General features: G+C 36.9%; 6 protein-coding genes across 6 annotated transcripts; 5 read left to right on the plus strand and 1 right to left on the minus strand.

Moving 5' to 3' along the window:
* Positions 1–1,687: 1,687 nt before the first annotated feature.
* On the minus strand, positions 1,688–5,549 carry LOC122636006 (protein Cep78 homolog). Its single transcript, XM_043826792.1, has 5 exons — positions 4,076–5,549; positions 3,735–3,961; positions 3,175–3,407; positions 2,923–3,101; positions 1,688–2,863 (listed from the first exon to the last, which is right to left on the minus strand). Exons 1-5 carry the CDS (start codon positions 4,136–4,138, stop codon positions 2,045–2,047), a joined length of 1,521 nt encoding a protein of 506 aa, XP_043682727.1. The 5' UTR covers positions 4,139–5,549; the 3' UTR covers positions 1,688–2,044.
* Positions 5,550–5,986: 437 nt separating this feature from the next.
* Positions 5,987–16,527, plus strand: LOC122636005 (high affinity cAMP-specific and IBMX-insensitive 3',5'-cyclic phosphodiesterase 8A). Its single transcript, XM_043826791.1, is given in 19 exon segments — positions 5,987–6,982; positions 8,201–8,284; positions 10,709–10,800; positions 12,366–12,425; positions 12,548–12,888; positions 12,981–13,047; positions 13,144–13,311; positions 13,398–13,612; positions 13,725–13,879; positions 13,966–14,096; positions 14,157–14,261; positions 14,341–14,537; positions 14,639–14,917; positions 14,990–15,116; positions 15,209–15,352; positions 15,425–15,586; positions 15,859–15,988; positions 16,064–16,131; positions 16,205–16,527. Coding segments are annotated over 19 exon segments (2,721 nt in total). The 5' UTR covers positions 5,987–6,876; the 3' UTR covers positions 16,295–16,527.
* A 418-nt stretch (positions 16,528–16,945) lies between these two features.
* Positions 16,946–18,120, plus strand: LOC122636176. Its single transcript, XM_043827150.1, has 3 exons — positions 16,946–17,733; positions 17,819–17,918; positions 18,055–18,120. The coding sequence occupies exons 1-3, from the start codon at positions 16,946–16,948 to the stop codon at positions 18,118–18,120; spliced, it is 954 nt and encodes a 317-aa protein (XP_043683085.1).
* LOC122636013 (putative odorant receptor 85d) lies at positions 17,995–18,944 on the plus strand. The gene is made up of 3 exons (XM_043826805.1): positions 17,995–18,264; positions 18,337–18,492; positions 18,562–18,944. Exons 1-3 carry the CDS (start codon positions 18,181–18,183, stop codon positions 18,613–18,615), a joined length of 294 nt encoding a protein of 97 aa, XP_043682740.1. The 5' UTR covers positions 17,995–18,180; the 3' UTR covers positions 18,616–18,944.
* Positions 18,945–19,071: 127 nt separating this feature from the next.
* LOC122636009 (odorant receptor 13a-like) lies at positions 19,072–20,977 on the plus strand. Its single transcript, XM_043826801.1, has 5 exons — positions 19,072–19,999; positions 20,121–20,220; positions 20,299–20,409; positions 20,537–20,692; positions 20,763–20,977. The coding sequence occupies exons 1-5, from the start codon at positions 19,212–19,214 to the stop codon at positions 20,811–20,813; spliced, it is 1,206 nt and encodes a 401-aa protein (XP_043682736.1). The 5' UTR covers positions 19,072–19,211; the 3' UTR covers positions 20,814–20,977.
* Positions 20,978–22,737: 1,760 nt separating this feature from the next.
* LOC122636177 lies at positions 22,738–25,585 on the plus strand. Its single transcript, XM_043827151.1, has 3 exons — positions 22,738–23,977; positions 24,501–24,733; positions 25,303–25,585. Exons 1-3 carry the CDS (start codon positions 23,878–23,880, stop codon positions 25,486–25,488), a joined length of 519 nt encoding a protein of 172 aa, XP_043683086.1. The 5' UTR covers positions 22,738–23,877; the 3' UTR covers positions 25,489–25,585.
* Positions 25,586–25,722: the final 137 nt, after the last annotated feature.

Raw genomic sequence — 25,722 nt, forward strand, 5'->3', positions numbered from 1 at the left:
GACGGGAGATTGATAGTCGTATAGAATCATCGAAGGAACTCTATCGAAGAAATCGTAGCAGGGAAGTTTCTTACCTGCGAATCGTCTCGCGAATTTCTTTATAAATCCAGCGAAAGACTAAGAAATTCGCTTTTAAACCTTAGAAAAGCTGCTAAGGGTGATTATTATTAATTGCTTTCTTTTTTACTGTCGAATGGTTAAAGCTGCAGTCTTTTTACGATCATCGACCGAGTTCAGACTGCCTCTTTCTTCTTCTTCTCTCTCTCTCTCTCTCTCTCTCTCTCTCTCTCTCTGTCTATCGATGCTTCCCCCTTCCCCCCCTCTCTCCGTTACTCTCACTTTTTGCTCTATCGGCCGATCTCGCTCGTTCTTTCTCCATGGCTGGACACTCGGCCGGAAACTTCATTTACATCGGCAGCATCTATAAAACGGATTAATTGCAGTTTGCCGTGCAACGAATGCTGGCAGGTACAGCCGACGGACGTTCGACAGATAGAATTTATCCGCGGTAGGATCCTCCTCCTTTTTCTCGTTCTCTTTCTCCTTCTCTCCGTTCCCTCCGCCTCTCTCATCCGATAATCGAGCAGCTCGCGTGTGCCCATACCATCTCGCTTTTGATCGATTTGAGATAAAAAAAATTCTCTCCTGGAGATTTTCTAACTAACAAATTTTTCTATCTGATAAAATTCAAATATCCATTGAACGCCATGTCGTGCCATATCCAAAGTCACTTTATCTAATATCGTCGGCCGTACTAACAGAATTGAAATACTACTGAAACAGTTCGATGCTAATAAACTCGACGATGTCGAATAAAAAGAATTTAATTTCGAGCTCTTTCGTTTTAAGCTTATCTTCGTCCATCTTCGTTCGATCTAAAATTCGCGAGAACATCATCACGGCAACGTTCCAAAACTGCGTGTTTTCTTTTTTCTGCTCTTTTTTTTTCTTTTTTCTTTAGCATCAGCATCGTTTGAAAATTTCCGGTTTTACGCCGCCCTTGCGAGCGTTTTAGAAAAAAGAAATGAATGTTCCGGAAGATCGTTTGATCGTTCGAACAATTAACCGAGTTTGCTTCTAACGAACTAACTTCGAGATGAATTCGACACCGACCATCACGATTTGTGGTCGTCGAATACTTTAGAAAAGAGTCATTTCGTTTTCCAAGAGCGGAGAAAGAGAAAAGACGGGGATAAATAAGTCGCAGACTCGCAGGAGTCATTTAACGAATTAACAATTTTAATCCGGGATTAGAATTTCCGACATTAGCATAAGCGGCCGTCAGTGAAGCTGAAAACTGGAAAGTACCCGTGAAAGGCGAAGCGTAGCTAAAGGAAGAAGTAATTTCATGCGATTCCGTAGGGAAAAGATGCCTGCCAGCAGTAGAAATATAAGAAGGCAGAGATGAAGAACAAGAGAAGCGAAGAGTAAATTAGCCGATTGCATAAATTAAATGCTTTGATCTAGCGTTGATCCACGAAAGATAAATGTTTAGTAAGTCTCACGAGTTGCTTTTAAAAATTAATCCGGACGCAATCTCGAAGATAGAAATTATTTATATATCGGCTTAAGTTCGATAGCGAATCATCGCGAAAACATAACTTGACGCATCCCAATCGTTCGTGGACTTGTCTAAATAGAAACAGGTACAATTGATTCGTTTAATTAATTATTATTTTTCCTTTAATATCAACTATTTATCATTTGACAGACCGCGAGCATTTCGAAAAGTCTTACTACACGCTCCACCTTACAGCGATGCCTCGAAACGACTAAAATGGTAACGTGCCGAGTCGTCGATATTACAGCGTTGATAACCTTCTATCTTTCTAATCGTAATAATCATAAAGAATATATACGCTTTAACGAATCAAAATTTGTCATTTTTGGCAATACCGAGAGCATAAGGAACTCTCCGTGGTCTAAACGTTTCGACACGATGGATAAGCAAATGTATTGTTATTAGATGTTCCGTTAGCAAAGAAACACAACTACGAATTTAATGTTTTATCGTAAGTAACGTTCTATTTTACCAACTAACGGTTCATCCTTCTTGCATTTCGATCGCGGGTAACTTATCGGCGGTAGAAAACCCTTCCAAAATTCTAAGAACTCCGCGAAGACCGTCGAAAGGTTGATTATCTCCTCTGTCCTCTTCGGAACGAGTCCGCGATCGAACGATAAGTTTATCTTTAAGCCTCTCCAACAACGATTTTATCTTCTCGCAAGTTTCTTCGGCTTCGGTTCGTCGGTTTTTCTCCTCCTCCAAAGATATTCCTTTTCTTTTGATCTCTTTCTCCAGAGCCTCGTTGCTCGAAATTAGATCCGACAATCGCAACTGCAAATCTTGCAAATTCAATTTGGACTCTTCGAAGTTGTCCAAATTATCGAAATCGAGGGAATTTTGTTCGATCTCGAATTGATTTTCCTCGAAATTTTTCATCTCGCGAGAAGACACGGTGAAATTCTCCGTCGTTTTTCCATCGACGAATACTCGACGAGCGGTATTCGTTCGATTCGATCTTTTCTCGCGAAACGTCGAATCCCTCTCGTATCGCCGATCCGATTTCTTTCTCGTCGAGATCCATTCCTCTTTCTCGCTCTTCTTTTGTCTCAAAATCTTCGTGATCGATCGTAAAATTTCACTCGGTATGTCGTTCTCCCTCAGATCTATCGTCGTTAATACCCTATTCGTTCGAAGAAATTCGAAGATAATCTCAGCTCCGATTTTGGTGATGCCACAATGCCTCAATCCTAATACTTTTAGCCAAAAATCGTTCTTCAACGCGTTCATCAATCGCCGAATTCCATTATCGTTCAACTTGTTATTTTTACTCAGTACGAGTGTGCGCAATCCGTAATTCTAAAATCGTCATCGATTCCTTAAAAATTTTTGTTGAAAGATAAGAGAAGTAGATATACCTTTTTTCTGCGTTCTTCGGTATTCATGTCCTTCCAAACATTTTCCGAAATATTACCTTTTCTTTTCTTTAAAAACAAAGATAACGATCCGATGCTTCTGCTGGTCAGACAGCAGGCAGAAAGATTTAAAGTCTTCAGATTTGGGAGGTCTTGTAAAGCGTTCAACAACATGTCGCAACCTACATCATCAAATTTTCATTTCAATCTATGAACGCACCTTCTTCGTCCGGCCTATTACGGATGTCTACTAACCTGTGTCACCGATGCTACATTTCGGCAAAGACAGATTCTCTAAAGAAATATTGTTAACGAAACCGTCGCACAATATACGCAAATATTTCGGTGAAAGCGGAATGCCATCGAGTACGAGAGACTTCAACGCCGAAGATTCTCTCGTGCAGATCATGATGGAATTCAGCAAACAGCGTAGCAAGAAATTCGTGTAGATTATCGGTTGCTGTTGCTGCTCCTTCGCTCTGTATCGCCTTGCAAAAAATGTATTCTTTAAAGAACTACATACGTCTGGATCGGATCGACTTTAAACTTTATCGTAGATGTAACGTTGCTTTTACAATCTGGATCTATCGTGTATATGTACATACGGATAAGATTCAACGCGAATAAGTTTCGAGCAATCGTCGATTAAAGGTCGTAATGTAAAGAAAATGAAAATATTTATGTACGCGGACAGTGGTAGGTCGTTCGAGTCCGTCACTGCGTATAACTTATTCGCACTTTCGAAGGCACGTGTTTCAGTACGTTCGGCAATCATTCTTTACGAAGATCGTTTCGGATATCAACCGGCATCTTACCACAAAGCCTCGAGCTTTTCCTCATTATTAATCTTCTCTCGCACCTTTCTGCGTCGCGACCGGCTGTAGATCAAAATTTCCACGAGGTCTCGATTCCTCGCGATGCCACCTATTATCGGCGGCCATTCTTCGAGTCGTATACGATCGGAGCAGAGTCGCAAGTGCTTCTCACGGAGATAAGCCTCCACGGCTGGCAGATGCTTCAAGCATCGCTCATGGCAGAGAACCTTATCGACGCGAGAACTCGTTATACGTGCGATAAAATAAGAGGAGAAAAAATGCTCGTTGGTTTTTTTCTTTACTTTCGAAGATATATCGTATAAACGGCATTAAACACGAACCTTGTAAACCTGCTCGAATCGTTCGGCACATTCGCTCTCGCTCGTTTCCTTGCGGTCTTGCATGTTAACTTGCCTCGATGATCGACATTGGATGATGTGCAGCCCAACCTACCTACATATATCTATATATAGCCCAACCTACCTATACGTATCTATCTATAGCTAGAAATGTCCTCCGAAATCAGTTCAAAACGGAAGTCACGAAATGCGTTTAAGCTTCCATTGTCAAACGACGAGAACGTAGCTTCTAGAAGGAGTATCGATAATATCGATACTAATTATATGACGTCGATTATCAAAATGTAATAAAAAATGCGTGTCGTTTAATGTTACTATCAGAAAAAAAAGCTTTTATCATCCGAGCAGGCAAACACTAGAAGGACGACAAACAAATAACTAGATATATGTATACTTATAAATATATAGTTAGTCACAAGATATACAAGATCTCGAGAAAGTGACATGTTTGAGAGAACAAAGAGAGGAAATGAAAGAAAATCGAAACGAGCACTAAAAATTTTTTTTTTTCGATAATCTCTAGATTAAATGGTTCGACGCAATAAAACGAGCAACATCGACGTGTGAATCGTAGCGGCACGAGAGAGTACCCAGTCTCTAACAAACGAACAGATCGGCAAAAGAAAAACAGCGGGAGAGAGAGAGGGAGATTCACGCAAATGGGTGATAAGATCTGAGTAAAGATAACTTACGTCACGGAAATTCTAAAACGTACCCTAGACAAATAGTCGCTTTATACGATCGCCGGCTTCTTCAGACGTTTATTTGTCATAGGTAAATTGTACGCCGCTTCTTATTCTTTCTCTCTTTAACAAAACAAAGTTGCTTTCTTGAGACAATCCTTCGCCTATATATCGTTTGGTTAGCAAGGATAGTATCGTCTTTGGATCTAGTACGTATGAAAATCGAGGAGAGAAGGATCGAACATTTGAGATTCGAGAAACGTATCGAAGATCATCCGGCTGACCTTTCGAATGAAATCATCTACTCAAGAAGATATTTTCAATCTCTTTTAGAAATAACACTTAAGTTCGAACTTAAGATGATCTTCCATCAATCGAAAAAGCAGCTCCATTGAGAAATTATCAAAATACGCGATTGGATCGATCTCTAGCTTACATATAGAGAGTACGTGTACATATTTCTCTCTTGCTTTTACATAGTTAATATATCTATTTACTTGTTGATACGTACGTATGCAAGATCGATAGAGTAATTCATGATAAACGCACTTGGTTCGATCGTTTTATCCGACGATGTCCACGTGTTTGAAAATACTACGTAGCACGATATAAAAGAGACAACGAAACAAAGAAGAAACATGCTGCCGTTACTCAATTTCTTACACAATCGGATCTAGATTTCCCAATGACGAAACATCTTTATACCTGGATGACGCTTACGAAGAAACATCGAGAGACGTCCGATCGTGAACTTATCGATTTTACGAAATTGCATCAGTTGTGCGAAACAGGCGTAAAAGATCGAATGCGTATCTTGAGGTCTCTCTCTCTCTCTCTCTCCCTCTCTTGTTTTCTCGAACAAAGACGTCCTCGAGAAATCGCAAAGTTTAGTCAGTGAGTTCGAGGCCACCATGCCGTCTACAAGTGGGTTTGCCTTTATTAAAACTTGGTGCACACCTCGACGCTACGCGATGCGTAACAATGCGCTACTCGCGATACTATAAGCGTTTCATCGATGGCTATTGGCGCCATCCTCCTTGTCGTCTTCGTCGTTGTCGTCAGTATGCCATCGTCACGACGCTGCTCGGACGTTTTCAGACTTCGAACAGATATAGTCGATCCTCCGTCGATGCTCCAAAGTCGTTTCTTCCTTGAAAGCGAAGAAAATCGGGGAGAGTAAAAAAGAAAAAAAAAAAAAAGAATTGCGTTGCATTTGGTTCGATCGCGTCATAATTTACGCCACGATATGTTGTCTTCCTTTCAACGTAATTTCGCTATTATTTATCGTCATCGTAGGCGTGCAAGATTAATCCCACGATGACGCCTTTTCTTCGTACCGGCTGATGAGTGTTCGATGTTTACACACTGTCGTAAAGAAAGAAAAGGAAAAGGAAGAAAATACTACAATGAAGATGTGCAAAGACAGATAAGTGATCGAGTACTCGTCGATCTGCGTTCGCATGCGCGAGTTTGTGAGTTAGATCTTCTTCTACGTCAAAGGAAAATCGTCGACACTCACGTATAAATCTATGATCGGGGAATAGAAAAAGTGTATCTGTTCAAGAAGAACTCCTCGATTTCCTTCCAACGCGAATTTCCAAACTCTCTTACTTCCTTCCTTCTCTCCATTTATTTTCTGCATAGATGAGAATCGCTTTTCTAAAGATTTTTTTCTTTTCGCATATTTGCAAACGGATCGTTGTTCAAACGCTGATAAGACTGCGTACGTTTCGTCTCGATAAGACACGTTCGAGTTTATATTCACTATGGCTTCGTATTGAAGTTCTATCTTCGTCGGAGAACGATAAGGCTAATAATTGTGAACATTTTAAAAAGTTATTATTTACATCGACGGGAACTTGAAACGAAGAAAGAACATTAAACGTTTTCGAGTACGAGTAGCACCCACCCAACGGGCGACTCTCTTCGATCTTTCCCCGTCATTCCTTTGTCAATCCTTAACACGTACGCTCCTCCTCGCACTTTCGTCTTGCTTGGAATCGAGATAAAAATCGTTCGAGATTCATCGAACGAAAGAGAATCGACGGAAAAATAACGATACGGATAGATAGCCAAACTGGCGGAAAACTTGCCGCGAAAATGGGATGCAAGTCCAGTGCACTCGAGTGCATGGGCAATAATAAAAGGAATCCGGGATCGCATAATGAGGCCCAGTTGGACGCGAAAAACCCCGCGATCGGTGCAGGTTGGTGTATCGATATTCATCGAACGAATCGTGAGACGGGCTAGAGAGAGAGAAAGAAAACAGAAAGCAGAATGAAAAACGGAGCGCTGGTATAACCTTTACCAACACGTTATTAAATCTTCTCCATTTAATCTGCCTACTAATGATTCGAGTTAATTTATTCTTTTGTTTCTTACTCTTTACCGTCAAACGTTCTTATCTAAGAAGTATTTTATGAATGAACACGAATCTCCCGTAGTATTTATTAACAAAACTACTTTCAAATAACCTTGATACCCTTTCAGTTTTATCCCTCCCGTTTCACCTGTTTCGTAGAAAATTGGGGCACGTTATTATCGAGAAAGTTATTACAAAGAGTTCCTCCTACGGATTTCTTTCTCATTTCGTGTTTCGTGCTTCGCCGTGCCGATTATTTCGAAATCCAGCAATGTCGATTACGAGTATCGACCTGAAACATAGATCGAATCGTCCGTTAGCACAAATCCGCGAGAGACTCGAAAAAATCAATTCGTACAGAAGCGCGAGCGTTACCGCGTGATGGACGCGTGCTTTTGTTTTTTTATTTTTATTTATTTTATTTTATTTTTTTTTTTAACGAAAGGGAAGGGAAACTTTAGGTAACAGTAATTCTCCTTGACCTAGTCTACCGGTAACCATAGAATACGTTGCTCGAATTCCACGTTCATATCAATCAACGCGCGTTGTCTTTCACTTTCGGTCTTCGACGCGTTGTGTTGTAATTTTTAATCGAAACGTACGACAAAGTTTCTTCCGTTTTTGATCGATCACACAAATCGCAAAATCGGTTATTTCTGGCTAATCGGCAAGATCGACACTTGAGATCCAGCTCCCGGCGATAAATTTCATTTGGACGTCACAACGATCGATCATAAATTTTTCAAATGCCGAATACGCGACGGGTGCATTAAACTCAAAGCCGCTTTAACGCACGTGCGTGAGCGTTGAACTTTCTCCGCTCGATATACCGCATCGTAATGCCGCTCTACGTGTTTTGATCTTAATATAGAAGCAGAATGAAAAGTGCCGAGCTCGTGCTCGCCTTTGAACTTACTCGTGCCACATTTTCTAACGATCTCGCTTTCGAACGGAGTCCTTGGAAATAAAACTCTCGTTTCTTCGTCGACGGGATTCGTCAACGTCGAGATTTAACGAAAGAGAAAGAGAGATGACTCACGACGACGACGACGTTCTTTACAGATACGCCGGAATTCGCGAGAGAACAGGACAGCGGCCATTTCACGTTGGAGAACATTTTCTGCGAAGACGGCTGTCCGAAAATACGTTAGTCTTTACTTTTTGTCTCGTTTAAACAGATCTCACCTTCAGATCGGTTTTAAATATCGGCACTAGAACACGACACTGGAGTTCAGCGCGATATAAATAGAGGCATAAAAAACGTAGCGATCGAACCGTACGCTTCCATGAACTTTTAGGATCGAGCGAGGATGCGAACGAGAGAAGACAAGTCTTATTATCGTCGAATCGCGCGTTAACACTCGACACGTGCCTCGCCGCAAAAAGATATTAATATCGTTTACTAGAATAAAAAGCGTAAGTCTGTGCGTGGCGTTCGAATGATCGGTAAAGAGAAAGAGAGAGGATAGGATAAAAGCGATACAGTTGGAGAGGGTCGAACGAGTGGTCGCGCGTCACTCAAATTCAAGTGCACGAAGGTACTACGCTGTGTATAGTGTATGCTTCTATAGGATCGTATCGAGGTTTCTCCGACGACACTATCGCACATTACTTTTCGGGCCAGTCACTCTCGCCTGTAGAATTTGAACTCGAGCGATTCGGTTCTCTCCGGCAGTCTCAGTCGTTGTCTTTGTGCCGCTTACAAAGTATCGTTCACCATGCGTTCCGCTTGCCGTTCCATCCTATCGTTCGAAAGTAGTATCACGGTATTACGTATTTTATCGAATTGAAAGTTCAATCTTTCTTACGCTCGATAAGAGGTATCGTTCTCGCGAGGTGCCACCGAACGAACTAACGAAAATTCGACCAAGAGTTTCAACGATGCTCGATGAGATATAACCTCGGGAACAAAAGACGATCGAAGGTATAATCGAATGTATCGCTCGGAGATAATCAGTATCGTTAAAGAATTCCGCATCGGCATATCGGAGAGCAAAGCCGTATCCGGATTGACGACGAAAACGAATCCGCTCGTGAATATGAATTCCTCGAAATATTTGTCGAGATAACGACGAGTAGCGCGAACGATCCTCGGTAAAGAACTGAAATTCTTCTGTTTCACGAGCTGATCAATTATCAAATTTGTCGTCAAGTTCGGCGATGGACTTTGCCTCGCTTATTTTCGTCAGAGTTCACTGAGAAAATCTAATCGGAGTGAGTGCTCGAAGTGAAAGATCGATAGGACATGCTATCGATTCATTTCGAATTGAAAAGCCCTCGGGAATATCGATTTACGATTAGACTATCTGCGATTAGACGACCTTACTTTGCGTGAGATCATTCATATGGACGCGCCTTTGGACTCGTTTTATTTCTCGGACGAGGATGATAACTTGGACGATAAATTGCTCACCGATGACGATGGTACGTAAATGCTGGTAATATCGGCTTTCGCCCAAACTTGCATCGCCCGCGAGTGACGTATATTTTTTGTCGATCGATTATAATAAATCTAAAGAATCACGTATCCAACGTAGACAGTTCCGAACTTTCTAACATATCGATGATAGATAGAAAGAGAACGGACGTTGAACGGTGATAACTTTGTTATTGATATCATGACGGAATAATTCTATGATCTTAATACAAGCTCGCTTCTATCGGCACTCAAGATTTATCAAACGTTTGAACGAAATATTCCTGGGTTATAGAGTACGATAGAACGGAACGATCGTAGTTTTCGTTTTATCGATACGACCGACGAATAAGCGTCGATACCATAAGCGCATAATGAAAAGTCTAAAAGAGTATAGACCAACGATAACTTATTGCAAAACGTTAATAAAGTCTTGACGAAGTCTCTTCTCATCGATCAACGCTACATCAACGACAAACAATGTCGCAAAGACGTTCGCGAGATCGAAAGGTTTTATTGACCTCGTAGATCACGTATTAGTTACGACCAATTAAGCCGTTCCACTTTCGCTCAATTATCTTTAAACGCGGATCTATTCGTATACGAATAAACTTTACCAAAAGAACTCGTTCGAGAAAGAAGCTGTATCTCGTTTAACCTCGTTGTTCCTTTTTATGACTTATTGATATTTCAGTGCGATACTGATGATTGTAAGTAAGCGAAAGATTGTTTTCTGTTGAGTTCCTCTCTCTCTCTCTCTCTCTCTCTCTCTCTCTCTCCATTCCTCTCTTTATCTTCTTTCATAAGCCGATTTACGCAGGATTATCCTATCGATCGATCGACTTCTCATCAAGAATCGACGACTGCCATAGACTTCGATTAATGATTTTTAATTAAACGCGAGGACGAGTGCCGGCACGTCTTTTCAAGGAGTTTAAAAAGGTCGATCTTCGTTTGAATAAGACGATAAGCGAATTAATGCATTAAATAGGAAATTACGCTTTTCGATCGACTAATTTTAATCGGGGAACTTAACGTAGATCGATTAATCGAAGATTTGGTGTATATTATTTATTATTTACCTCTCCTCCTCCTTTCTCTCCGAACGATCATTATCTTGGATCATCGTCAGTTTTAAAATCGATTTGTTTCAGAACACGCGGACATGTACGACATCGCGGGGGAGAAGGAAATGCTCGAGGAAATTCGTCGTTCTTTGGAAGAGGATGCGGATTATCCAGCGATAGTGAGTCGATCTTTTTCAATCGTACCGTTTTATCGGCGCTTTAAGTGACGTACGCGAGTGACGTTTCGATTCTTCTCGCACATTTACACGTACGCGCGCACCTTTAATCGGAGATAAGAATGCGAAGCATTCCGTATGACGTTTTTTTAGCGTAGGTAGGAAATAGGCAATTCGCTGCGTATTCATCCTCCGAATCCCTTATCAGTTATCGTACATATTGTCCGAGTATACCGAGTGTCCGTAAAAAAAGGATCTTTGTCGAAGACGATCGCTTGAATCGATTTTCAAGGTATAAGAAGATATCTATCTCGTCGATCGTCCGCAAAGGGAAAAGAGAAAAGGATCGATCGATCGAGAGAGAGATCAAGCTTGAGTCTCAACGAGCTCGTTTTTTAGTCGTCTAAAAACAAAACATTCGATTCTATATATAAACTTTGTCGACTGCATTCGCCAAGAATGCGTTTAGAATATTTCTGTTTCGTTAAAAAATAAAATACATTTGATGACTATTCGTAGAAACATTCATGGAAGATAAAAGATGATTATTTACAATAGCTTTCTTTTCGTAAGATGAAAAATATTATCGGACGTACGTAAAATGCATTATCAGTAATTGTTACGAAGCTACACGAACGTTTCATTGGAAGAACTTGCTTATCGAAGATAGCTCGACTTCTGTTTCTAACAATATCGCAAAGACAATCTTGTTATCCGATCAACGATGATCAGTATCGTTACGGTTGTCCCTTAGAAACACTTTCTGCAGTTTCTAATCCTTATCGGTGTCACGCTGCATCGTTTCCTTTCCTCCGGGAAGATATTTCTTTTTAACATTTTTTTAACGAGTTTTATCGAATTTTATGGATTGTACACAGTGTGAACGATCGTTTAAAGGATGAATATACCAAGACGATCGACTCAACCGATATTATACGTTTGTGGTTCGACCGAGGATTATAACAATAACAGTAATAGTAAATCTTACCCGTGGTACTCGAGTTTCTTTGATGCGATATGTGGCGGCATGAGCTCAAAATGGTCGGTGCATAAGGCCAAAACTCAAATGCACGATCTCTCAACTCTGTCGAAGAACAGCTCAATACCGATAACGGTACGTCAACACGAATTGTTAAGAACAACGATTAAAAAAGTATCCTCGAACATAGTTGGCACTGTTTCTCCCTTGATTTCACGTCAAAGTCTATTCAGCGTAACCTATAGATCGAGAAAATAGAAATGAAGGATTTACAAGTTAAACGTAAGAAAGTAAATAAGCCTTTGACCACTCCAAGGTCTAGAAGACGAGCGTCAATTTACGAACAGCTGAAATCACAATATCTCGATAAAGATTTTATAGGTGTATGTAATTATTTCTTAACGATGCAGCCTAATCGAATATGAAGTGCGTTAAAAAATATCTTAATCGATCGGACAGTCTCGCTTTTTTTCTTACAACTTTGTTGTCTCCTCTTTCTTTTTTGTTCTAAACTTTCTCCTTTTCTCTCCCTTTTATTTTTTTCTTTAATTTCCGACTCGTAAGATTTTTTCGTTAATTCATTTTGTAGAAAGGACCGCAGGATATCGACTCTCATCTATTGACCTCGAGCGCTCCCGAGCTTATAAAAGTAAGCATGTCGATCAACCATCGAACGAATCTTATCCGTATTTAGAGATTGTCTATTCGCTTATCTATTTCCTTGGTTATCTATTTTAATCAACGTTTCGTCCTTTTTCCTTTTTCCTGTAGATATTATTAGTTTTTAGCAAAGATGATCAGCAAATGGAAATTCTTGCAAATATTTCGAGGCGACTGGGCTGGAGCGTATCGGTGGCGAAAGACGCGGAAAAAGCCGTAGAAATCTTTCAAACTCGAGGTCACGAATTAGTGATCATTGATCACAGAGGACAACGAGCCGTCGAGGGCGATGCGATTTGTAGGTACGGAAAAATGCGATAAATCTTGTACGTAACTGTATGTTATTCGCTTACTTTTCAATTCTTTTTGATCGATCGCATTTGTTATTTCAGAGCGATCAAATCTAGTCCAGTTTATCACAGTTCCGTTATTATTGCACTCGTTAAAAAATCGTAAGTGAGATAACAGATCCTTCCTGTAATAAAAAAAACTTATTATTATTATTATTATTATTATTAAATTAATCGAGTATCATTTATCATAGGTACTTTATGAATAGCGAGAAAGACGAGATCGTGACGTTGGATTTGTTGAAGAAAGGATTTTCAAGGGTAAGTTAAAATAGAAGTTTTTGAAATAGAAGAAAATGCGTGAGAAAGTAGTTAATAGATTCAAGTAAACGAAGTATTCGTACCTTAAAACTTTAGGCACTTCTGGAGTGCTCGAACGAGGGTATATTGATAAACGAATTAGTAGGAATTTATACCAGTTCAGTATTACCGAAAACACAGTTGGCGGCAGCTCACGCACTGTATTTGGCTCTCGACAGATGTCACGATATGGTTCACATAACGAACGAAAGAAACATCCTACAGGTCCGTTCTTTATTCAGCAAAACTTATCTCGGTTAGTTCTTCGTCATTTCGTTCGTCCCATTATGCTTCTTCTTCTTATCTTGCAGTTTCTAAACAAAGTGTCCGAAAAATTATTAGGATATAAAACGGAGGAGTTGGTAGGAAGAAATCTCGGTGAAATAGTCCATTATGAAAACTTTGCTCTGATCGAGCAGCAATTGAGCAAGGGCAGAGAGTTCGAAGGAAATATGAATTGCAAGAGGAAAAATAATCAAATGATAACGATCAATTGCAGGATAATACCATTTTGTATTACACCAAAGTTAGTCGAATTTGGATTCCTCGATCTTTTATTAATCTATACCAATTAATTATAGCAATTATTACTAAGACATTTAAACAACCAACGAATTGATATTCCAATATTTCCTTAGGAAGGCGACTCATTATATATACGTTTACGACACGTTATATCTATTGGAAAATTCGGGCCCGTTGAGTCCGATCAACAGTCCTTTGCAATCGACGCAAAGGGCGAGTATACTTTCTAATCGAAAATCATCGGACGTGAAATCTGCCCTTAGCGAAGGTAGCTCGGGTTCCTCCATTTCTACACATTTATTATCGTTTCATTTCTATCAAAATCTTATCGGTATTATTTAATATCTGTCTAAGGACATAGGCGATACAGCTTGCAAAAGCTTCATAGTCTACAGTTGGAAGCACCAATCACGAAAGTTATCACTTTGCTTTCTAACGCCATTACGGAAACGACGAATCCCGAAACAGCTGGTCAGATCGACAAGGTACAAATAAATCTCTTTTCTTTCGTTTTCGATCGTCTTCGCGAGCTTGACTTTTTTCAGGCAATAGAAATATTGAAAACAACGGAGTTGTATGTTCCGCATCTTCGAGACGATAAGATCTACACCGATCCCGTCGCTACGGATCTCGTTGGAGCATTACTTTCAGTAATAGTCCTTTTTTCTTTCTTTTTTATTCACCGTTCTCCCTATTCAATGTGGTTTTAATTTTCTTAATCGTCCTCAGGCTTCTCGTAATCCTTGGGACTCGAGAAGATCATCGGCAGATTCCGCCCGATTATCCCATCTAAGAGGCATAAGCATCACATCTACGAGGGGCCCTGCGAAGCCTTATCGAGGGCCCCAAGAGATCATGGAATTGTTGGATAACAGTCTCGAATGGAGTTTTGATATATTCAAGCTCGAGGTCTTGACAGAGAAACGGTACGAGATTAACGTAATTCTTTGCCCGTCAATTTTTATTTTCTTCGGTCATTTATGTAATACAATAGTTGAAAAATTATAGAAAAATTTCGTTCTCACAGGCCATTAGTCTTTCTCGGTATGAACATCATGAACATGTACGATGTACCGAATAAATTGGACTGCGACGAAAAGGTCATACATAATTGGCTGACTTTAATCGAAGCTAATTACATATCAACCAACAGTTATCACAATTCGACACATGCCGCAGACGTAATGCAAGCTATAGCCAGATTCATGCAGTCCGATAGACTGAAACAAATATTGGACCCCCTCGACGAGGTCGCTGCTTTGATCGCTGCTGCCACCCATGACATCGATCATCCTGGTCGATCCAGGTAAATATAATCACGTTTGTCTCTTACACATTTCGAATTCCAATATCGTTCAATGTTTGTCTATCTCGATAGCCAATTCTTAAGCAACTCGAACAACAGATTGGCAATCCTTTATAATGATCTGTCGATTCTCGAATCGCATCACGCAGCATTAACCTTCAAGTTATCTCTCTCGGACGACAAAGTGAATATTTTCAAGGTAAGTTACTTTCTACTACTTAATCCTCTACGATAATTAATAACGAAGGAATAAAGTATCATAAAACAGTCGACACCGTGTCTACGTTTCAGAATCTAGATCGAGATACGTACAAAATATTAAGGACTAACATAATTGACATGATTCTGGCGACGGAAATGACGAAACACTTCGAACATTTGGCGAGATTCATGAATGTCTGCAGCTTAAGAATCGGAGAGGATCAACCGATGGAGGTAACGAGCAATCTTTTCTCGAATTCGTTCTCCTGTATTAACGAAATATCTTTCTTTTTCTCTTTTTTTCAGTATAATACTGAGAATGTGGATGTAACGATACTTTTACAGCCGGATAATGTGATGATGGTAAAGAGAATGATGATCAAATGTGCCGACGTGTCAAATCCAACGAGGCCTTTGCGATCTTGCATCGAATGGGCTAGAAGAATCGCTGAGGAATATTTTAATCAAGTACGTGCGGTTCTCGAGTTTCTAATTTAATTTCATTCCATTATCATCGAACGTAGAATCGATTTTGCATAAGAATCGATGTATAAAAATCATCGACATAATTTTTCAGGGATAAAAAATACAAGTTACTTCATCGTCATATTTCTTACATCGGATTTTACTTTTATCAGAAAGTATATTTTTAATTAGTTGACTGGTTATAAAATTGAGTCACGATTGACGACCATCATGTTCGAACTCTAAATCACACTTTTCTTTTTTTCTTTCTCCAGACGGACGAAGAAAAGAAATTGAATATACCAGTGGTAATGCCCATGTTCGACCGAATGACCTGTTCGATACCAAAATCGCAGATCGGTTTCGTCGATTTTATTATAAACGACATGATAGAAGCTTGGGATTGTGCGTTATCTATAATCGTTTTCTTTTTTTACATCTGACTCGAACGAATTATAATAAAACACTTATTTCTCGTAGCTTTCATTGACATGCCAGAAATGCTTAATTACATGCGACACAATTACGACAAATGGAAAGAATTCAACGTGAGTCGAAGTGCCGATTTTATTCAATCGACATGGAATATCGATAACAAGAGCTTTACCTTTTCTTTTACAGGATCAGGGCATAACGACGTTGCAGGATATCGAGAAGATTCAACTGCAACCGGACTTGAAGATAATCAAGTTTTCCGAGGAACGACGATGATGAAACGAACGACGTTTCTCTTTTTGAATTCTCCGTCCTGTTCATTTTCTTACTGGAAAACGAGAAACGTTATTAGAAAGCGTTAGAAGGCTTCGATGAGTGGTTGGCATTCAGTACGTCGTAGCGCATATTTATAGCTATAGGTTAAAACAGTTTGTACGTTTCAGCAAATATACGTTATATGAGAAAAAGAGAAAAGAAAGGAAAAAGAATAAAATAAAAATGAGAGGAAGCTAGCTTTACCAAGATAAATATGATTAGCAAGGACGAAAAGTTGCTTTCTCGAAGCGTTCGGTTCGCTCCTCGAACGACGACTGAACCGTACGGTTCGCTAGAAAAAAAAAATCATCCTTCTGCATTATTAATACTAAAGAAATGTAACGTCGCTTTCGACGATTGCTTTATCGTTCCAATTTTCAACGATTTCGCTCGGTCTGATATCGCGTGTCTCAAAACGGCCGATTTTCTTTCCGTACAATTGCAACAGCTTAGACGTTAAAGTTTACTCGGAATTACGGAGTCTTCGATCGATCGTTGAAATAAGTAGTCTTATTTTCGAGTCGAGCCGCGAAACGGTAAGTGCAAGTATTGAGATAAGTTTGCGACGCAAGCGCGAGCGAAACTCGTTCGGTATACTCTAAAGAAAGAAAGATGAGTAGGGAGTTAGCCTTTCGTAATCATCGATATAAATCCGATGTTGACTACGTGGTGAAAGTGGCGAAAACACTATTGACGCCGATTGGTATCTGGCCGCTCTATCGAAGTGATAGCTTGTCTGACAAGATTAAAATGTATGCTCAAATCAGCCTGGTCTTTAGCCTGATGTGTTGTCTTTTGATACCTCATTTGATCTATACGTATTTCGACGCGGAGAAGTTAACCAAAATGATGAAGGTCATCGCAGCCCAGGTCTTCAGTACGCTAGCGATCGTGAAATTTTGGACGGTGATTATAAACAGAAAAGAGATTGGATATTGTTTGTTGGAAATGGAAAGGCAATACAAAGATGTCGAGTGCGAGGAGGATCGTTCTGTGATGGTGAAGAGCGCCAAGATCGGTAGACTCTTCACCATCGCTTATTTGAGTTTATCCTACGGCGGAGCTCTACCTTATCATATTATTATGCCTTTGGTAGCCGATCCAATCGTAAAGGATGATAACACGACGATGTTACCTCTACCCTATCTCAGTGATTACATTTTCTTCGTCGTTGATACTTCGCCCATTCTGGAGATCTTTTTCGTCGGTCAGATCTTTGTCAGTAGTCTTATACTCTCAACAAATTGTGGCGTTTACAGTCTAATCGCAAACTGCGTCATGCATGCCTGCTGTCTCTTCGAGGTCGTCCGTAGACAGATCGACACGATCTTTGAGTACGAAAACGAAAATCTGCGTAAGAGAATCTATAACATCGTTGATAATCATCTTCAAGCGATCAAGCAAGTTTTTACATTGCTCTTATTCTTCCTTTCTAGTCTTCTCTTCTCTTTAAGTGAATCTTTGCGATAACGATCCATGTTGCAGGTACGCTGAGAAGATCGAACAGGCAATGAATATCGTATTTCTTTGCGAGATGGTTGGCTGTACCATTATCATATGTTTCCTCGAATTTGGAGTCCTTGTGGTAGGTACCAGAAAAAGAAAAGAAAAGAAAAAAAAAATAATTTCGCGAATTTACGTAGAGGAAGATTAAAATTACAGATAAGAAACTAATTCAATGATTATTAATCGTGAGTATTGATAATTGTAATATTATACAGGAGTGTATAAAGCTTGGAAACATTACGTTTCTTTCCCATCTTCCTTACCTAAGTCCATACGTTTAATTTCAAGACAAAATAAATTTTTCGACTTCTTAGGATTTGGAAGATAAAGAAACTTTGGGTATGATGACGTATGGCGTACTGATGACCTCGATTTTCGTCAATGTCTTTATAATATCATTCATTGGTGATCGTCTAAAAGAAGAGGTATCCGCCTTCAAAAAGTTTAAATAATTCTTTTTAAATGTATCTTTACTTACTCCATGTTCTTATCGAAAGAGCGAACTGGTTGGCGAGTCAACATACTCGATCGAGTGGTATCGTCTTCCCAATGCCATTATAAGTGACTTGGTAATGATAATCATACGCTCTAGTCGACCATCTCGTTTGACAGCCGGCAAGATATTCGATTTATCTCTACAAGGTTTTTGCGATGTGAGTAGGTCTACCTTAAGCTGATTCGAACATGATTAAATCTTTATAGAAGATCGTGTTTTTTCGCAGGTTTGCAAGACTTCAGCTGCCTACCTGAATTTTCTCCGAACGATGGTTGCATAAGATTTGTGATAAATCCTGGAAAATGAAAAACATAGGAAGGATTTAATTTTTTGTTCTTTTTCGAGTCTTACAATTAGACGACGCAATTATCGTTCGACACAAAGGAGTGTCGTTTCGTTGAATGTACATAAATGTATCACGTATATCCGAATGAATGGTATAAACGTTAATAAATATAGAGCAATGGAAAGTTGAGATCGGATGAGTTTTCAAGAAGGAATCACCAAAGGGAAAGCAAGAAGAACAAACTTTATAATAGGCATAGAAAATGATAGTACCGACCAACTTTCCTTTTGCAATTTTTAATAAAGGCACCAAAATAACTTCTATCCGTTCTCTCGATTCTTTCAGTTCAAAAAATCATTCGAAGGAATTACAGAAAATATTAAAGTTTAAGCTTCATGAATTATCGAACGATACGCAAGCGCACGATATTGTAACTGCTGTTCCGCAGCGAGTATTTTAAACGCGGTAATTTTCTTGATAGTTCAGACGCAAACCAAACGCAACCATCTTACAACTCTGTTAGGGTTATAGAGGGATAAAGAAAGAATAGTAGCTAAAAGAAAATATTGATAAGGAATCAAAACTTTGTTATGACCGAGGGGAATAGAAATTACAAAGAAGACGTAGGGTATACGACCGAGTTGTGTAACTACTTGCTTCGTACACTCGGGATATGGCCATTTTCGAAGAAAAAAAAGGGATATATGGAAAGTTTGCTAAAACTTCTCGTCATTTTATTTAGTTACTCTTTACTGTGTTTCTTCGTTGTACCAGCTGTACTTCATCTACTCTTGATCGAAAAAGATTCTCACGTGAAGCTGAAAAAATTGCCGCTCATCTTTTACAACGTCATTTCGATCGCGAAATACAGCGGATTGCTCTTGCAGGAGAATCAAATCGCTCGTTGTTTGAAGCACGTCGAAGAGGATTGGAAAAGTATAGGAAGTGAACATTACCGTATGATAATGAAAGAAAAAGCAAAGCTCGGAAGACGATTGCTTCTCATTTGCGGTATTCTCATGTATAGCAGTGGTGGTTTCAATCGAATTTTTCTACCCCTTTCTAGGGGTAAGATAGTAACTCCTCAAAATATTACGATCAGACCTCTTCCTTGTTCCGGATACTATATCTTCTTCGATGATCAAATCAGTCCTAATTATGAGATCATCTTTTGCTTGCAATGCATCTCTGGATTGGTCACTTATTCTATTACCACAGCGATCTGTGGCTTGGCAGCACTTTTCGTTATGCACACTTGCGGACAACTCGAAATTCTCGTCGAATTAATCGAAGGTATCGTTGAAAAGACAGATAACGGAGAAAATCAAACGAATAAGCTGATTTCTATTACGGTCGAGCATCAAATTAGAGTACGAAGGTATGTCGGTAGAAAAACATCACTCTATTATCACTCGATCATAATTGCTTTAACAGTCATGTACGCTATGATAATTAAATGTTAATTATTGAATTTATCTAATCGTTTCACATCTTCGTAGTTTTTTGCAAACGGTAGAAGTTACGATGCATCAGATATGTTTGTTCGAGCTCATGGGTTGCACCTTGACCATGTGTTTCTTTGGATATTGTTTGATTACGGTAATCGTGTTAATGTTTCTTAATTTTCTTTCCTATCCAACTTGAATTATCGCTAATGCGATCTTAATAATTCTAAAGGACTGGAGCAATCGCAACCCGACTAGTATTTGTACATACTTTATCGGGCTTTCATCTATAACATCTCATATTTTCATGTTCTGTTTTGTCGGTGAACAGCTTACTTTACAGGTAGATTTCTTATTGTCTCTCATTTACGTACGTATACTTATAGATTTTTATCTATAAGAATATATATATACTCTTTTATAAATATATAAAATATATATACGACTCTTAAAGTAATTGATAACGATAGGCGGAGAAGGTGGCTTTAACATCTTGCGTACTCGATTGGTATCGTTTGCCAAACAACAAGGCCAAGAGCGTCATTTTAATAATGGCTATATCTCACTGTCCCATGAGAATTACAGCAGGAAACGTAATAGAACTTTCTCTTCAAACTTTTGGTCAGGTATACGAAGAGTTTAACAAATTTTTGTTATAACTCGTAATATTGTTAATTAAATGTATCTCAATTGTAGGTTATCAAAACAGCAGCAGCATATTGTAATATATTACGAACAGTAACTTAATCATTACTTTCTCAAGTAGTAAAAAGAATATAAAATATATGTAAAAAACGTGATAAAACGATGTAAAAATTTCAGATTCATGCAAATAATTTTTTGCATTATAATTTAATAAGGTGTAAATCATGATGTTCTCGATCCACTTTAAATGAAGCTTTTTTTATACTGTATGTGTAAGTTTTTCAATATATTAAAAATATTATTTTTCAGACAAAAACTAAAGGAATACATCGAAATATTTAAAGTACGAATAAAAGTGACTCGTACAAAATATAGATTGTAAGATACGCAATGAACCGCAAAAAATAAGACAGGGATTTTATAAAGTTTTTTGAAATACATGCAATGAAAGGATTGTGTGCTACAGAAAGCGCTATCTATTTCTCTCGTTAAATATTTATTGCACTGTTGTAATCGATGTTATGTGAACTTTTACAAATTCCCTATCTCTTTTATGCTACTTGTAATTTATCTGTAGTTTTATCTAGCTAGCTTATGATTGATATGTATTTATAAAAATCCAAAAGTTTTTAAATTTACTATGTACAAATAAAATTCTCTTCATTAATCCAAAATAAATTATTAATATAAATATGAAATAGTATCTATGAAATATCTTATCAATGATTTTGAATGTGCCTATCCATCAATGAATTAATCAATGAATTATTTAGTCAATGAATTATTTAGTGAATGAATTATAGTGTCTACAACCAATAATCAATAACTTACCGACTTACCGACCTTATCAATATCGTCTACTCACTGAACTTACCAACTAATGGACATCACCAACTCATTGAAATTATCAGTTATCGGTATTACCGACATACCAACTTGTCTGCCTTATGGTTTACTGATAATTTATTAATAGAGCAAGTTCTACTATTGATGATTTTTATTATAAAAACTAATAATTCTATAAATATCATATTCTCCTGAATTATATTTGAAGAATTTCATTTTAATGTTTAGAGAATTGATTTCTGTAACAGGAGAATATGATGTCAGAAGAAGTGGTAGGATTTTTCGGATAAGGTTTTCGAAGAATTTGCGCGAGCAAGGAGTTTACAAGAAATTAATTACATATTTATTATAGATAATCAATGTTTATTTTAATTTGATTTTTTACATATATAATCATCTTCTTGCGTGTGATAATCCGTATTGTTTTTTATTTAATAACTTTTGCATTACATTATGCCAATATTTTTTATTATACAATTCCAAAATATTCGATGATTCAATATCTTAGTAATCATTTCATTTTGTTGTATATATTTCATTCAATATTATACGTGTAAATTTCATGTTTTAACATTTTTAATTAAGGATTAATATCGATACGTTTTGCTTTTGATATTAAATTCTTTTTCAACTAAATTCCTTTACTTTTTGGAGAAAATCCTTTTAATTTATTCATATATAATATATAATTTCTATTTATAAATCTGCTTGTATTTAATTCACGTATTATTAATATGTGATACAATTTATTATATTTTGGAATAATCTTTAGAGTGCATTTCTTTGCGATTATTGTATAGTATTATATTGTATGAGTTCTACAAATATTTTTCGAACTTCTCTTTTTCTTGAGTAGTTGTTTCACAATACATTAATAAATCGATCAATTACAATGTAAACATATTTTAATATAATTTTAGAAATCTCTTTTTGTTATATCCTTCTTATCATATTCTAATCACATTATTTCTTACGTCTATTTTTTAGATAACTCGTTATAGTAATTCTTTTGAAAGTCTTCTGTCATTATTCCTTCATCATGTTACATACTTCAATCGTCAAATTTTGTAGCATTTAGAATTTTCTTCTCTCTCAAAGAATGTCCCTAAAAAGAAAAAAGAATCATTATGTAAGTATCATTATGTAGATATATATTATTATTATGTAAAATACCAACCTGTATAAGCGATGAAATATTTTGATGAAGTCCGTAATTCGTTCATACTTTTATTATATTTTGTTGAATTTATTATATCATTAACATTCCATAATAAATTATCGTCCATCAGTTTACAATTTAAGCATTATAGTATTCCAATTTTTCTATTTAACTCTTTATCTAATTTTTTATTTCGTATATATACATAAAATTTTCTTCATTATCATCTTTTAATTATAACATATATGTAGAACATGTGTAATATCGTTCTTGTTTTCTCATCCATTCGTCACTCACTTCGTCCGATGATCTGAAAACTCAAATCTTCCAAAAGTAGTATCCGAAAAAAATGTTTATGCAATAGTTAATTCAATTACTTTGTTTACGATATTATATTGGTTTAATAATAAATAATTCGAGTCATATTCATATCAAATTTTTGAAAGGCCGGAAACAACAATTAAAGTACGTAATACGATAAAGAAATATTTTAAAGTACAATTTCGAGATAGATAAAAGGAGATAGTAGAAACATGAAAATAGATTTGATATACATATGAATATGTAAAATATTTAAAAAGGGAGAAAGAGAGTTGTTCACGAAATAAGAAAATCATAGACTAGATCATAGCTCTTCGGTATATTCCTGATAGAAGAGTCTAAGATTTTTAATGATTTTTTTTCCAATCTCGAGTAATACAATACGAAGAAAAATGTCCAAGAAATGTCAATTTGTATCGCATAGGGATGTTTAAAGGAATGTGTGTATATGTTCACCTACGTGTATATATGTATGAATATATATATACTCTTGTAACGAACCTTATTCATTCATTCCTAAAACAAAATTGTTTCGTTCTTTTGCTCTTGTAGAATTCAACCATTCATCGTTCTATTTGATATTTCTCCTCTTAAATCTTTGCATATTATTTATTGTCAGCCAATCGAATACAGTTTCGTAAGGGAGAAAAAATCAAAGAACTATCGACCTTCCCTTTTCGATTACGTGAATGTAGTTAGTACAATAAGCGTCCACACGATGAGAAAGAAAAATTATATATTGGTTTATTCAATTTGTGACGAATCATCATTAAATTTCAATTAAGATATCCCTACATTTTTCACCTAAAGATACAAAGAATTTTCTTACTCAAAAAAGGAATGGACGATGACATAGCTAGTCTTAATTACGATTGCAATTATAACCTGTACCTGGCGAAACGCCTGGTCATTGACATGAAAAGATTTCGCGGTATTCCTTTTAATTAATAATTATTTCTCACTATTCATTAAAGTTGAAAATCTACATATACACTTACTGTACGCTTCGTTTGGAATTTCTCGCATCACTTTTTTCTAAATGTCTGCCATATAGTCTCATTCCGTACTGTTATATAAATATATCTTTGTCTGTCAAACACTCGCCTTTCAAAACTTATTCTAAATATCTGTTATTCCTAAAATTCTTTAAATTTTGATTAAAAGAGTGTTATTACTTCAGTAACATTAATAAATTCATAAACGTATTATGACATCTGTGTGAAATTTAAAGGATGTTATATCTAATATCATTGTATTCATTATGTATCATTTAAAGTTATCTATTGTATGTTTATTATATACGTATATGCGCTAACATAGACTTACGCTTCTCAGTGTAATTATTAATACGATCACTTCTTCTTTGTATTATACATAAGTAATTAATTATATTTACGTTTGCTTGCAGATCCCTTTAAAACATTTTTATATTCTAGACTGCGATACTGATCATATTTGATTAGGTCATCGATTTACTGAAAATTTATCTCCTTATCTTACTCTAGATCGACAAAACGCAGTAAAGTGGTTACGTTTCCTGATGAAGACCAACCATGATATTGCCGCGATGCGACTTAGAAATGACTTTATGCATTATTTAGTTTTAAATCTTCAAGAAAGTCAGTTGAGGCCACCTTTCGACAAACCACCGCCTAGTATCGAATGTCTTATGGATATAGCCAAACTCATAGTCAGTGTATTTCATTAATTGATCCCTTTTCTTTTTCTTTTTTATAGTCGTATATATAATAAATATGCATAGTATATTTTTGAAGTTGAATATATTTGTAGCATAACAAATTGATAGAAAAGAAGATAAATTTGGAAGTTTTCCAATCGGAACAGATCAGATATTTTTTCTTTCATTTCCTCGTCAAATCATTAATTGAATATTTTGCAATGTTTGTGCATAAAATAAATGTATCTTCTAGAGTTATAAAACTTGTCCAATTTGTACAAAGGGTGTGACTCTTGTAATAAAATTATGAACGCCTTTTGTCATTTAATCAAATTTCATTTATTGCAGCTCGTTCTAATGTTCATTAACACTTGTTAGTACTTATTCGGTAGACGAATCAATTTTTATTTAGATTTTATAATCTTTTTTATTTTGATTCTTTAATAGATTTTCATTTTGATGTCAGAGAAATTTTGTTAATTCGATAGGAAACATTTAGATTTTTTATAAATTTTATTTCCGATCTGATCAGGAAATCATGTAAGCAATTTTTATAGTAGTTTTTAGCGTTTGTCGAAATATTTCAGCCTGGCAAAACCGAAGTTAGTGACGATGGTGTGGACTCGATGACCAAATTAGAGGATCTGATTGAAGAAAAATCGATGATAATGTCATTATCGCCCGACGACGGTGCTTTCTTGGCTTCTCAACCTGTACCTCATCATGGTTCCTTTTGTTATTTGGCTATTACTACGAAGAAAAAGGAAAGCTAAGAAAACGAGTCATCGTTATTTCAATTTCTTCGATATATCCTTTCATTTTATTCCCCTATAGCTTGTGTATCTTCTTATAGAGTATATTTTTATGTGCGTAAAGATATATGTTTTATCTCTGTATACCTCAAGAAAAGCATAATCGTATAGATTTAGTTTTTGTTTCGTTTTATTTTTCATTCTGCTCTTCGTAATTTTCTTCAAAATTGTAATATTTCTTTCTATTATTTCTAT

Source organism: Vespula pensylvanica, chromosome 20 (genome assembly GCF_014466175.1).
Source record: "Vespula pensylvanica isolate Volc-1 chromosome 20, ASM1446617v1, whole genome shotgun sequence".
Classification (NCBI taxonomy): domain Eukaryota; kingdom Metazoa; phylum Arthropoda; class Insecta; order Hymenoptera; family Vespidae; genus Vespula; species Vespula pensylvanica.